The sequence below is a fragment of the Triturus cristatus genome, chromosome 6, assembly GCF_964204655.1.
Source record: "Triturus cristatus chromosome 6, aTriCri1.1, whole genome shotgun sequence".
NCBI classification, from domain to species: Eukaryota; Metazoa; Chordata; class Amphibia; order Caudata; family Salamandridae; genus Triturus; species Triturus cristatus.
This window is the reverse complement of record NC_140589.1, coordinates 533159203-533174097: the sequence shown is the minus strand read 5'-3', so window position 1 is coordinate 533174097 and position 14895 is coordinate 533159203. Positions and strand designations below refer to the sequence as shown.

The 14895-nt window shown below is 44.0% G+C and overlaps 1 protein-coding gene across 9 annotated transcripts in view; it reads right to left on the bottom strand.

The window, feature by feature from the left end:
• The window catches only part of MYO6 (myosin VI), an 856486-nt gene that overhangs the window by 494236 nt on the left and 347355 nt on the right, over positions 1–14895 (bottom strand). For all 9 annotated transcript variants that reach the window (XM_085610973.1, XM_085610975.1, XM_085610976.1 and 6 more), the window contains exon 6: positions 4729–4834. In XM_085610973.1, coding sequence (XP_085467099.1) covers positions 4729–4834 — 106 coding nt within the window. The remainder of the gene's footprint in view (positions 1–4728; positions 4835–14895) is intronic.

Below are 14895 nucleotides of genomic sequence, written 5' to 3'. Positions count from 1 at the left end.
GTTTGTGTGTGTGGCAAAAATATGCAAGGCATCACAATCCCCAACATTTACTGCCACTTACAGAGAGAGCAGGGAAATGGATTAGAGCTTTAAAAAAATCAAACTGCAGGCATCACTTTTGCAGTAGGAGACATACAAAGTTTGCTTAGCACTCTTCTGGGAGATGAAACAGACACAGTTTTTCAGAAAGCTGGAGTGAGAAATGTTGCTCTCACTAAGACTAGATATGATGGATTGCCATTTAACTTACTTAGAACAGTAGTTTGGGATCAGCTGAGAAAAACACATGCTGACAGGCCAGACATAGGGTGACTCATGGCTCAATAAATGCAGCCAAATGAGGACCCCGTTTAGATTCTCAGCAGGATGAAAGAAAAATATGGACCCAAGAAGTAGGTCAGGGTTGGCAAAAAGCAGGAGGAAATGCTGTGTTATTCTGCACTGTACTGAAGAAAGGTTTAACCTCCGACGTACAGGATAATCTTAATAATAAATTGTCATTGGAAGCCAATCCCTGGACAGAGATACATGCACATATAATTCATTTTGGGAAAAAAAGCAGGAGACAAAGTGAAACAAGAAGGAAGTCACAGAAAAACCAGCAGCTAAGTTGGTGCAGCAAAAGTTGGCAAAGAAAGGAGCAGTAGAAAGAGCTGTAGTAGCAGCCACCACTGAGGTGACTGCAATGTCTGTGTGGACCGTCCCAGGGACCCCCAACAACAGTACCCACAACAGTAGGATAATGTAAGGGCACAAGGAAGTGCCTATACAGGAGATGCTAGAGCAAGGAGTAATTTCCCTGGAGTAGCTCCTTAGAACACCCTGATTTACCCAGTAAAGAAGTCCAAAGGGATTACATGGCGTATGGTGCTTTACCTGCGCACCCGGAATGATGTAGTGGGACCAGAATTTCCAATTGTTCCTGACCCCTCCATCATTCTGATAAATATACCTCAGGATGCTAAATATTTCTCTGTTATAGATCAAAAGAATGCCTTTTTCAGCATCCCTCTCCTTCCAGACAGGCATTGTTTGACAGTGTTCTCCTATAGGGGAACTCAGTATTTGTGCTCTCGTCTTACCCCAAGGGTATTGTGAGTCCTCTAGCATTTTCAACAAAGTGGTTAAAAATGATCTGTCATACTTTCAGTGTTACAGTACATATTGCAGTATGTTGATAACATACTACTTTTTAGTCCTACAGAACAACAGAACAACAGTGTAGGAAAGATACCATCTCTCTTCTGGTTACTCTTGCACAGAGAGGATACAAAGTAGGGAGAGACAAAATCCAGTATTGTCAAGAGGGAGTCCATTATTTAGGACAATTACAGTCAGCTTCGGGCCGACAAGTAACCCCTGAGAGAGCAGCAACTATTCGTCAAATGACTGAGCCAGAAACCCTTAAAGGAATGCAGAAGTTTCTTTGTCTCTGTAATTATGTGAGACAATGGGTTTCTGATTACAGCACTTTAATAATGCCTTTGCTGGTTTCTATCAAAGAAGGAAAAGACAGGAATGGCAAGATAACGTGAACACCAGAGATGAGGGAGACTTTTCAGAAGTTGAAGACTGATATAACAAATGCCCCAGTTTTGGGAGTTCCTGATTACACCAAGGAGTTTTACCTCTTTTGTCATTGCAATGGTCAAGTGATGACAGCTGTCCTTACACAGAAATATACCTTAGGACACAAACCCATTGCATATTTTAGTGGACTGCTGGATTCACTGATGAGAGGACATTAGTCATGCGAACAGGCTCTCGCCACTGCAGCCTTTGCAGTGCAGAGGAGCACCCCCATTGTCACTGGGACACCTTTGACGCTCTGTGCAGAGCATGCAGTGTTTGCTATCTATCATTCAGAAGGCTAAGACTACTCTGACTACACAGTGTGTGTAAGGATATGAGGTGATACTGTCACTACCATCTTTAAAGGTGGTGAAGTGTAATACAGGTTTTTGCATGCAATTTTGTCCAGAAATGGAGACAGCCCAGATTCGACGGACTATTCACGGTGATCATGGTGACCCCCACTGCCCTCAAGGTATATGGCAGGAAACCTTGGATTTACCTCACCGATATTCATCTGAATCCAGCATCACGCCACATTGTCAACAAATGAACAAAATGTATGTATTTTTGTTTTCCTTTCTCTTTTGTGTTTCTGAATACTATCTTTTCTATTGTTGTTCCATAGCTGCATATCTTCTATCTCTAACATCAAACACACCTACGAAGAGACCTCTCTATTCATGCTAACGTGTCCCATAATGTTCATACTAGATTATCGGATAATATGTGGGATCAGCATATGTCAGACATAGGTTCAGAAAGTACCAATTAATTATGTTTCGTCTGCTCTCTAACTCCCCATGCTACAATATAAGATAGGCTACATTCAACCAAAGTACCGCCAAGCACAGATCTATGACTTTTGCATCTCTACTTGTGTAGGCCCAAATGTAATTAACACATGTTAACATGTTCTAGTCAATTCCACAAAATATAACTCTTCAGGAGAAGTTTTATATATCCTTACAGATAGACAGGACATTAAGGATGAAATATCACTGCATGAAGAAAACAGAAAACAGGTCGATCTACTACTGCAGAATGGATTCCAAGGGTTCAAGATTTAGGGGTTTTCAGAGTAACATCCCGCCCACTGAGTGTAATAGCCATTTAGTTAATCCTTTACCCCCACCCAGATGGTGTTCATAAGCCAGGTTTAAGAGTTACTGGACCAGTTTTGGCCCATGATGAATGGCCTTCTGAATTTTCCTGTGGGGTCATGACTTTATGGAATGGTAATGATGTTAGTCAGGGTGCAGTAAACAACTGTACGCATATATGGGACAACAACGTTGTGCGTTATACTTGGATAGATAGTACAGTAAGTTTTCATACAGTCATGAGACTGACTTTCTGTTTCTTTATGTTTCAGAGGAAATCACACCGTTAATGTAGGACACAATATCAACTGTAGTGCTGGTAGAGCTGAGTAGCATTTCATGTCGCAGAGTGTCTTAGAGTGGAGTGGCATGTTGTGGAGTGCCGGGAAATAGTGCGGCATGGCTTACAGTGCAGTGGCATAGTGTATGCATAGTGCGGCAGCGTAATGTCATTACAGACAACACATTTTCAATTGAAATGACCATTACATTTTCACCAAAATTCGGTTTTACAGCATACAAACGATAATGCGTGCAAATGTCATCACCCACTATTCTAATATTTGTTGCCACCAACCACACTTCAAAATAAAAAAATAAAAAATGCTTGATTTGCACTGATTCTGATATAGTCTGACACATAAGCACAGTTTATTTTTTTATTGTGTGCTAGAAAAAAACATTCTACACCATCTCATTTTACTTGGATACACTTTGAAGTCAGAGAAGGAGAAATAAACACCAACCCTGGAAGAGCAAGCCTGACATTTGACCTCTGCCTTTGAATGCACAGCAAATGTGACAAGATAAAAACAAGATTTAAAGGCCTGTTCACGGAAAGCAAGTTTGTGGAAGGATACAATAAACAAGGTGTGGGCAATGGGAGGGATGAACTCAAGCTGGCCAGCCTAAAGCAAATAAAGCCAGCAAATAGAAAGCCAGAAAATGTGAGTTACAAACCACAAAGCCAATAGTAAGCAACGGGAGGAATGCATTCCTAGGTCAGCTTTCTGAATGTCCCCAAGATGTCTTTAGCAAACCAGGCAGCTGTACTGTCTGGTTGGCTTCAACCTAATTAGCAAACCTAAAAATGAAAGCACACGTTGTCAGTGTCTGAGCGTGGGACGCCATTGAGAACAATACCGACAACGATTTCAGATTAACTCAATACCAAAATAATAAATATTATACAAACCTTTCCAGATGGAACTTTAAAGTTGCCTTTTTTAGTGGTAATCTCAAAATGTATTGACTTGACCTAACCTGATGTCTGAAGCAGATAATGATAATTTGTCTTTTTAAAGAGTGCAAAGTTGATCGCCTTGTCCAGTAGTGCAAGATCATACCGATTAGGCTATCTGCGAGAATTGGGTTGAAAAAATGCTGAGGTTCAATGAAGAGGCAAAGAAAATAAATAAGGATATGCGTGGAAACGCAGAAAGAGAGTGTGCTTGAAGGCAGCAAAGCAAAGAACGTTTGTGTTTGGCCGACCTCCTCATTATTGAAGAAAGAGCTAACCAGTTGCCATCTAGTTGTTAGGTAGGAAGCATGGCAAACAGAAAAAGACTGAAGGATGATTGCTTTGATGGCACAAGATTATAGGTGATGGAAGAAGTCAAGCAAGCAAGAAATGTTGCCTACAGCAGTCTCATACAGGCAGAAGAGATGGGGTTCCTTTTCTGTTGTAGGTTTTCTAATCCTACACATACCACAGCAGTTGCGTGTAGACTGCTGTGCTTGGGAAAAAGATACCAGTCAAGGCCTGCCTCTGAGCCCTCGCACACCCTTTTAACCATAAATACATTACATCTAATCAAATGTAGGCAGTATGTCCTGAAATTGACATAGACAAAGGGCTAGAATGGAAAATTTGTTTTAGCTCCCTTAGTAAGTTCCTCCTGTTGAAAAACGTCAGGGTTTATTTGAATACAAGATCAATCCGTCATGCTTACGTCCTGTAACAGAAGCACTCTTCCGAATGGTACTGAGGGTTCATAGGCTACAACAGTGACATTAAAACCAACACAACCTCTGTCTTCATCTTATCACAAACCTGAGAACAAATTTGGTGTTTTCTGTCTTGCCGGCCCCTGATTCTCCAGACACGATGATGGACTGACTCATCTTCAGCACCTTCATGTCACGAAAGGCTTTATCAGCTGAAAGATAAAAGATAAACAGTGAACTTCTGGGCACCCCAGAGACTGGTAATATGTGTAAAAATGTGCTCAAGAAAGGAACAAATATACAAGCCCTAAAAACCTGTTGAGTAAAAACGGTAATTCAGACTTCATGCTCACTTAACCAACAGGCCAACAGGAGTTATAACAACACATTTAAAGAGGCACTGCCTTTTAAATTATGACAATATGAGTGTTTGATTTGAATTTCTGCAGCCAAAAAGGATGTGTCAGTTTCTTAATGAAAATGTGCATACAAAAACATTCTGCTTGTGCCTCCATTCTGTTTAGAAAACCACTGACGGGGGGCGTGGCTTGGACGGCAAGGGGGATGCTTGCCTAAATCACCCACTCCGTCAGACTGGGAGGAAAAAACAGTGATCTCATGCGTTATCACCAGATGAGCGGAAAAGAACAGCCACGGATGTCGGAACACCAGTCCTAGAAGAGGGTAACAATCTTGTGTGCAACTGTGGCGGAGAAAGGAAGGAACGTGCCATCTGAGTCTGTATGCCGGAGGCGGCCCGGAGGAGAGAAAATGGCGCCACAAGATCGAAACCAAAACTCCTAACTCCAAAACTCCTAACTCCTAACAGCGTGACAAAGGGAGTCGGGCACAGCACTGAAAAGCTGTGACAGACCCAACCTTGAGCGAGCCACAGCGACAAAGCGAGGAATGGTCCTAAAGACGGTGAGCAGCGAGTAGCAGACAAACAAGGTGGACGCGCGAACATATGGGCAGAGCAAGTCAGCAGAGCTGGCCCGTCATAAAGGCGAAGATCGAGAGGCAGCCGGCAAGATACCCCAAGCAAGGCGGAGGAATAAGCCAACCGACCGACGGAAAAATGGGAAGGGGAAAGGGGAAAACTAAGCGCTAAGAGCCGGAGAGAGGGAACGGAGACAAAGCGGAAGCAAAACCAAAACCAAAGGGAGGGGCGCATCGATCAGTCGCCATCAGCCGCCATCTTAGGTGAGGTTAGGAGAGAGTAAGAGACGGTCTAGCGTACCACAACCGGAAATCACGGAAGCAGTAAGGCAGCGAGAGAGCTAAGGGCAGCTGATCACTAAGATTCAACGCATGAAAGAAGCAGGGCAAGATCTGGGGAAAATAAAGATCAAAAGCAGCAAAGCCCTAACACGGGCTCACTGCAGGAGCTCACCACAGACTACAGCAGCCGCCCGACCACAGAAACGCAAGTGGAACCGAGGGCAGAAACGGTGGAACGCAGAGAAACAAAAGACCCTCGACAAGGTGAGACGAACGACGCAGAGGGCACAAAGAGCGAGCTGTGAGTAGACAAGAAAAGGAGGTCCACCACAAAAACGGACCCCCCCAAATCCCCTCAAAACCTCCACTTACCCACAAAATATAACCAAAGTCGCGCAGCAAAGTGGGAGCGCAACCTAACTAAGCGCGCAGAGTGAAAACGTGCACCGAGGGGAAGGTCAGGAGAAACGGGGGCCACAAGAAACAGATCTAACTGCTCAAACAACCGCGCACAACACAGCGCTCAAGCACTCTTGCAACAAAGAAGGCAGCAGACGTTACTAGAGCAAGCTAGAGCAAGTGCACTTGCGCACACTGAGGAATAGTAGTATACCAGTAACCAGAAGGGGCGGGGAGAAGGAAGAGAAGACAAAATATACAACCATCTCCTACCAAGCTACTACCAATGCGGACTGATACGCAGCAACAATACCAACCAGACCAGACCCACAGGTGCGACCTAACCGTGGACCCCAAGCGATCTCAACGGAAATCAGCTAAGGAGCACATACCACTCGACGCTACTCCCAGAAGAGGAAAAAGATTTGTCCTGCAACAGGAAAAGAAAGGGCTAACAAGCATGGCGGGAAATGAAGCAAGACTGCAACAGCAATCAAAAAAGAACAAGGGAGAACCAACAATAACAGACTCACCTATCAAACAGAAACCTGACATGAATGGTACACTGGAGATGAACCAGAAAAAACTAGCGGATGTCCACGACCTGGCCAAATCCACCAAGCAGTCTACCGACACTATCCAACTAGAACTAGCGGCAGTAAGGGCTGATATGCACGCCACGAACAACAGACTCACAGCCGCAGAGCAGATAATAAGTGCCATTGAAGATGCGGACCTGCAGGTAAACAAAGACCTAAAGGCCCTAACCAAAGCTACGGCAGCAATTCAAAGACAAGCAGCGGAGCTGGAAGACCGGAACAGAAAGGGAAACATAAGAATCCTAGGAGTGCCGGAGGGAGTGGAAGACAAGGCAGGATCCTGGCCTCAAAGTCACAAACCTCAAATGTGACCAACCCTTCGAGCTAGACAGAGCCTATAGAGTCCCCACATTCAGGTCAGCTGCAAAACCAGTGGCGCGCCCAATAATATGCAAACCATTAAGATCACAACACACAGACGCCATCTTCGCCTACACGCGGAAAAACCAGCACATCGCGTGGAATGGACAAAAGATAATAATAAAACAAGACTACTCAAAGCCAACAGTGGGCGTAAGAAAGGGCTTCCTGGCCCTACGTGACAAGCTGAGGAAGAAAAACATCCTATTCTCTTTCACCGGCCCGACAAGATTCCGGATAAATGACAATGGACGGACACAAGTCTTCGAAGACCCAAGAGAACTAAACAGATACCTGGAAGGCCCAACACAAGAAGGAATGGAGACCTCCCAGTCAGGCACCAGCAAGAGAAGGGCATCACCGGAACTGAGAGTGGAATGAGCGACACACCAGACCCTCGCAGACCGACGTGGGTAACGTACTATAATACAACCAGATCTACCTCATAACTACATTGACCTCACAACTACTTCATAACTACCTCAGGAACTCGAAGTAGGTGTGCTGGACATAGCCATCGGGACAGCCCCACCCCACTCCGCCGTCAACATGAGGGAGAAGAGCTCCATATCCTTTTTGTTTACCCTGCTGGAAATGCATGGGGGGCGGGGAGGTGACCTACACAGTCGCTTAATACTGTACATAAAGAGTTTCTAAAGTGGGAATATATATATATATATATATATATATATATATATATATATATATATATATATATATATATATATATATATATATATATATATATATATATAAAATCATAAGGACTGTAACAGTGTACTCAAGGGAAGGACAACTTAAAAGAACAGTAATAGCAAACTCCCGGGGAGACGGAATGGCGATCCCGTCGTCGCACGTTCACTATCTGATGTTTTTGCGTGGGGGGGGTGGGGAGGGAGAGGGGTGAAGGGGGTCAGCAGCCTGGTCTTGCTTTCTTTTATCCTTCCTTTACCTTACAGTCTGTTTTCTCCTTCTTGCATTCATATCTCTACACAAGAAACTACACTATGACCAAAACAGGAGCGGAAAACGGTAGGCCTGAGTCAGGGGCAGGAAAAGGTCACGCACTGAGACACAGCGGTAGGGGAGGGTACACAACGCACAAGAGAGGGAGACATAGAATACACATAATAGCGCTCACCCACCACAATCAATGACTGCCACCAACAACCTTAACCCATCATCTTAACTAAAGATAGTCTCCCTGAATGTCAAGGGCCTCAACCATCCAGTAAAGAGGGAAAAAGATACTTGACTACCTGGAAAAAAGTAAAGGAGATGTGGTAATGCTACAAGAAACCAAACTATCCCTAGAGGATATTAAACTAGTGAAAGCCAACTGGATATCGCAGGTGGCGTGCTCACAGGCAGAAGGGAAAAAGCGAGGGGTAATCACACTGATAAACAAGAGCTTCAATCTAACTATAGAAGCACAACAACATGACGAGACAGGCAGATTACTAAAAACGCACTTGAGGAGGGGGGGGGAGAGCTGATACACACTGTAAACATCTATGGACCTAACACAGACGACACCAGGTTTTGGGAGGGAATATCACGCAGGCTAGACGATATACCGCATAACGACCTCACCGTGGTGGCGGGAGACTTGAACATAGCTCTTGACCATATACTCGACAATCACACTGCCACTCCCAACCCTCAAGCTCCCACTCCTCATTAAAGAACATATGTGCCAGATTCAACCTCAAAGACCCATGGCGACTCCAACACCCGGACACTAGAGATTACACCTTCTACTCCAACCCGCACAATTCATATAGCAGGATAGATTACATACTAATTACGGGACCACACACACACATTTAATCGAACACACAGACATAGCCCCAAGGCTACTCTCAGATCACTCGTGCATAAGCCTCAAGCTGAGCGGGATCCACAATGAAGACATCCCCAAAAGATGGCGCTTTAACAGCGACGTCTTGACCGACCCAGTAAACAAAGCAAAGAAAGAGGAAGCCATTAAGGAATATCTCACATTCAACGACCCACAAGACACAGACCCCACTACATTATGGGATGCACTCAAGGCGCCAGTCAGGGGCACAATAATCGACATCAAGGCCAAAATTAACAAAAGCGCAAACCAGCCACTGAATCAACTTGAAAGGGACATCAAAAGACTAGAATCAGCACACACCAGTGCAATACAGACCGCTAGCTTCCTAACAGACATCACCAGGAAAAAGTACGAGTACAATAAAATACTGAGCGAGAGAGCCGGATTGTGGGTCAATAAATACAAGGCCATCAATCTTTGTGAGGCTAACAGAGCGGGCAAGCTCCTAGCCTCATATCTAAAGCGCAAACAGCGGCAATTCAACATAGCATCCGTCACAGACTCACACAACAAAACACACACAAGACAAAGAAATCCTACACACATTCAAAGAGTTCTACCAAGAACTCTATACTAATGATCAGACCTTAAACCTGGGGGAATGCACAAAATACCTTGACAGACTTGACCTACCAAAACTAACAGGTGAGGAAGCACGAAAACTAGGCCAAGAGATCAACACGGCCAAAATTGAGATGGCAGTCACATCATTGAAGGACAACAAAGCACCAGGCCCTGATGGATACACAGCCACCTTTTATAAAGCTCTTCTCCCTCACCTAGAGCCCACCATGAAAAATGTATTCAACCATTGTGCAGAGAATAGAATAGTATCAAAAACCATGTCGGAAGCAAACATAATAGTAATTCCAAAGGAGGGTAAAGACGCACTACTGCCCAAAGACTACAGACCCATATCTTTAATTAATGTGGACTGTAAAATATACGCTAAAATTCTGGCAGCAAGACTAAACCCCATTTTGCCAAATCTAATAAGTAACTAGCAGGTAGGCTTCCTAAAGACCCGCATATCAAGCGATAACACTAGACTCCTATGCCACATACTGGAGCATTCCAACAAACTAATAGAACCGGCGGCGGTGGCTATCACCCCAGATGCCGAGAAGGCATTTAACACAGTCTCATGGGCCTTCCTGGAACAATGCATGCACTCATTCAACCTTGGAGAGGCATACATAAGGAACTGGCTCTGTACGAAGACCCCAGAGCACGCATTGTCGTTAATGGGTCACTTTCCGAACCCTTCATACTACGCGGAACTAGACAGGGCTGCCCCTTATCCCCCCCTCTCTATTCCTCCAGGCCTTGGAGCCCCTTATCAGAGATATCAAGGCTAACGAAGGAGTGAAGGAGGTCAGAATTAATGACGTGGAAATCAAGGTAGCCGCCTATGCGGATGATATCCTCATTGTGACAGAACAACATGGGACCTCCATAGAGGGCTTCCTAGACAATATAGGCACATACTCAACTCACTCAGGATACAAACTCAATAGGAACACATCAGAATGTAAACCCCTCAACATCCACACCACCAGGGACACCCTAGGGAATTCGGACCTGGCATGGCAAACAGGGTTCATCAAATACCTGGGGGTCCAATTCGGAAACGACCTTCGATCCACACCAGATCAAAATGAGAAGCTACTGCTAGAGAAAACAAGGACTCTTCTGGAGTCCTGGTTCCCAAACTTCATAACCTGGTGGGGCAGAATAGAAACGATCAAGATGATGATCACCCCAATGATCAACTACTTGCTTAGCATGTTACCACTGCTCCTCACGGACGATTTCCACCGTAAAATAGATAACCAGATCAAGAAATTCCTTTGGCGAGGGAAAAAAGCGCGGATAAGTATTACAAACTAAGGCTAGACAAACACATGGGAGGATTAAACTTAGCTGACTACAGAACCTACCAAACCGCCTTCCTGGCCAAACAAGGAGCGTACTGGCTGACGTCCTCCAAGGGGTACACACCGGTATGGCTAACAATCGAGCACCCACTGATTCTACTAACAGCTAACAAACACAAGCACGCTTCCAACCCAATATTCAAAAACTCAAAAATTGCACTACTCAAAATAGGCAAGAAAATGGAAGTCAGTGTAAAGAACTAGAAATGGGAATCCCTGTGGGACAACAGCAAGATTAAATACAAGGGGAAGTGCCTGTCCATGGACGCATGGGCAATGGCCTCTGCCCAGTCGTCGTCAGTCAGGACGGGGATATCCTCTTGCCATGCTGGTCTAGTCTTGTCAAGTGTCGTCCGTGTATGGGTCGTCAATTTTTGATAGATTTGTCTAATCTTGTGTAGGCCTAGATCGTCCATCAATAGGCGACCCTCCAGAGGGTGAAATTCAGGTAGGGTCTCTAATGCATAAATCAGGGGAGTAAAAGCATGGCGGAATTGAAGGGATTTATAAAACTGTGTCTTATGGAGCTGAAACTCTACTTGCAGTTGCTGGAAAGATTTCAACGTAGTGCCTCACATTACATCTCCTAGGGTCGATATCTCCACCAAGTCCGACCCACGGAATCCACGTAAAGCCGCCACTGGACGGAGGTACATACCATACCACAAGGGAGATGTTTGGGTCAGTGTCCTGCACCACCCCATCTGTCTGACCATATTCAGCCAGAGCTGAATAACCACCCTACTCGCTGGGGGTAGCGAATCTAGGTTCCTGGAGCTATAGAGGAGCTGGAGAAGGGGGGTCCTGCTTTTGCCGCGTGTTCCAGTGCGAAATCCGGGTCGATTGGGGAGTTGTACCACCATTCACTAATTATCAAAATATGGGAGGCTACATAGTAGGCATAGACATCTGCCGCCGCAATTACCCCACAGTATGTGGACTGTGTGCAGGTGTGTAACGCTACCCTAATCGCACCGCCGTTCCAGAAGAAATTTGTTATGTAAAGCATTTACTTGTGCAAACCAGTAGGGTGGAATCTTGTAAGGGAAGTTTTGTAGTCTGTAGAGGTTTCTGGGTAAAGAGACAATCTTAAAAATGGCAGACCGTCCATATAATGATAGTGGAAGGGAGGACCATACTGTTTCGTTGTTTAGGCTTGTAAGCAGTGGGTTAATATTGCCTATTTGTCTTTTGGGGTGAAAGAGTTTATCACAGGAGATTTGGCCAGTGAAACATATATTGCAGATAAATGTGTGCCTGTTTTAGGGGGTAATGCTCTTGATATTTTAAGCCATAATTCCATGAATGCCTCCCTGATTTTGTTAACAGATTTTTAGATTAGGGACTTCCAACCATTGGTATTCAAAATTTCAACCCAAAGGTGTGGCTGTTTTGCTGTCTCATGATGTTTAGTGGAGAACAATGATGTGGGGGTTGTTAGTTTTTATTATCTTCTCTCTAAAATTAGCCATTCTAATTCCAAGGGCTTATGTATCAGCTAATGAAAAGGACATTAACGAAACACAGTTTTACAATCTAGAGCAGGCCTGAAACATTTCAATCTATTGGCTCGTGAAGGGTTTTCCCATTTATTTAAAGCATGTAAGTGATCAGTGGTCCTATCTCTTGAAGTAAGTGTTAAATTCGTCACTTTGTTGCTCTCAGATCGAGACATTCTGTATTCTTTTCTTTTCAATGCTATTGCTATTTTGTGGCACTTCTTTCCAGGATTTTTTGTCTTTGGTACTGATTTAGTATGGCTTTCCCACCTGTGGCACATTGGTAGTGCTGGTTGTAAGGTTTAAGTTCTCCGTGTGGGTCTTCTTCGATCTCATTGCCTATGTGATTATTTCCTTCTTCGAATCTGCATGTGTATTTACTATCTTTTGATGCTGAGTGTTTAGGGATTATCTTCTTTTCTGTCTGAGGGCTCCTTGTGATGTTGCAGTACCTAACTATTATGGTGGGCACGGCTCAGGCTCTGTTCTAGTTCTTTCCTGTTCTTCTTGTTAGTCATATTTCTTCAGCAGGAAGGCTGGTATTGATCTTGTCTCAGGTTGTTGTATGTACAGGAATACCTGATCTAATTACTCTTTTCTTTGGCTGACTGGAATCTCATTGATAAATGTTTGATGAGGTATGTTTTGTGTTACAGCTACCTTCCAAGCATCAGTTCAGATTCTTCAGCAGTAGGTTACAAGTGTTTCATGCAATATCTTTCTTTAAAAAAAACATTCTCAATCCTGTGTCAATTATGTGGAAAATGCTCTATAGGTTATACCTAGCTTGGATAAGGAGGGGGGGGGTTCAATGATGCTCCTAGGCAGAAGAACTCAACTGTACATGTGTTGATGCTATGAATTTATTTAGTATGCCTATCTAGTCAGTTTGATGACTTCTGTGTTTTGAGCTAAGGAGCCTTTTTTAATCTCGTAGTCTTCTTTAGGTGTGCAGGGTATACATTTTGCCTTTAGTATATGGGACCTTTATGTTTTACTCTTCTTATGCTTTCTTTGAGGTGTTATTTTTGTCCTCTTTAAGTCTTTATGTAGGATTGTGATCTCTTGGTGGAGATTCTCCATTTGTATTGTTAGGTTGTTGGCTCATTCTTTTGCTCATTCCCATTTTTTGATGAGATGTTATGTGTTTATTGTAGCTTCCAAGAATTTTGGAAATTCCATCTCTAGTATACCGAGGGAGCTTTCAAGATTTATTTGCAGAGTGTGGGACCTGTGACCAAGGCCATTCTTCTCTACCACTTTTTTCTCCGGAAACTGGTACAGTTAGCAATATCAATATCTTTATTTCAAGTCGATTTTGATCTCTCCCATATTCTGTTGTGTTGTCGGACTTCATGACTAAACTTGTCAAGTTAATTTAAATGTTCCTGAAGCCATATTGCTCTGTTGTTCGGTGACAGTACCATTATAGTTTTCTCTTCTATTTCTTCTTCTTCATAGATGCTTAACGGTCCTTTGATTTCTGTGGGATGCAACCTTTCTCTATATTTTACAGTCCCTCGACTCCTTGTGTCATTTGGCCTGCACTTGTCTTGTACATGTCAATGTGTTGGTCCTGCCTTCTTTGGTAAGAACTATGGAGTATCTTCTTGAAGATGGCTGCCTGTTGTTTTTGTTCTGGTTCGTCAATAATCAGGGATTTGCCACTTGTTAGAATATCAATATCAATAATATTAAATAGTTTAAGATTAGACTGGTCACCCGACCCTGCGCCCAGCTTGAATCCTCAAACACCAGTAACCTTTCTTTGACCTACAAAATATCTATCTATCTATCTATCTATCTATCTAGGGATTTGTAGAGAGCAACATCTACTCATTGAGTGTCTTGGCACTATAGTAGCTACTGATCCGAGATGTCATGGAGTTTAGAATGCAGAACTAAAAGGCCAGGTTTTGAGCAGTCTCTTGAAAACAAAAATGTCCTAAGTGGCCCGCAGCTGCTGTGGGACGGCATTCCAGTATTTGGCAGCCAGGTAAGATTACGAGCTACCGCCCCTCCCTTTCCTTCTAAATTTGGGGATTACCACCAAAAGAGAACTGGAGGAATGGAGTGATCTAGGTGGATGATAGGGAATGGTCCTTTTTGACAGGCATTGGGGACTGGAGTGATAGAAGGCTTTGTGTGTCATGATAAGTCCTTTAAACCTGGGAAGCCAGTGAAGTTCTTTCAAGTGAGGCTGGATACAAGTCCTTCTAGGCAGTCTCAGCAGAAGTCGTGCTGTGGCATTTTGCACCAACTGTAGTCTTCTCAGGAAATAGGCCGGTAGGCCCAGGTAAAGGGAATTGTCATAATCCAGCCTTGAGGTGTACAGTGCCTGGAACACGGTTTTCTGCTGCAGGGTAGGAAGGAGGTAGAGGAACATTTTTAGGC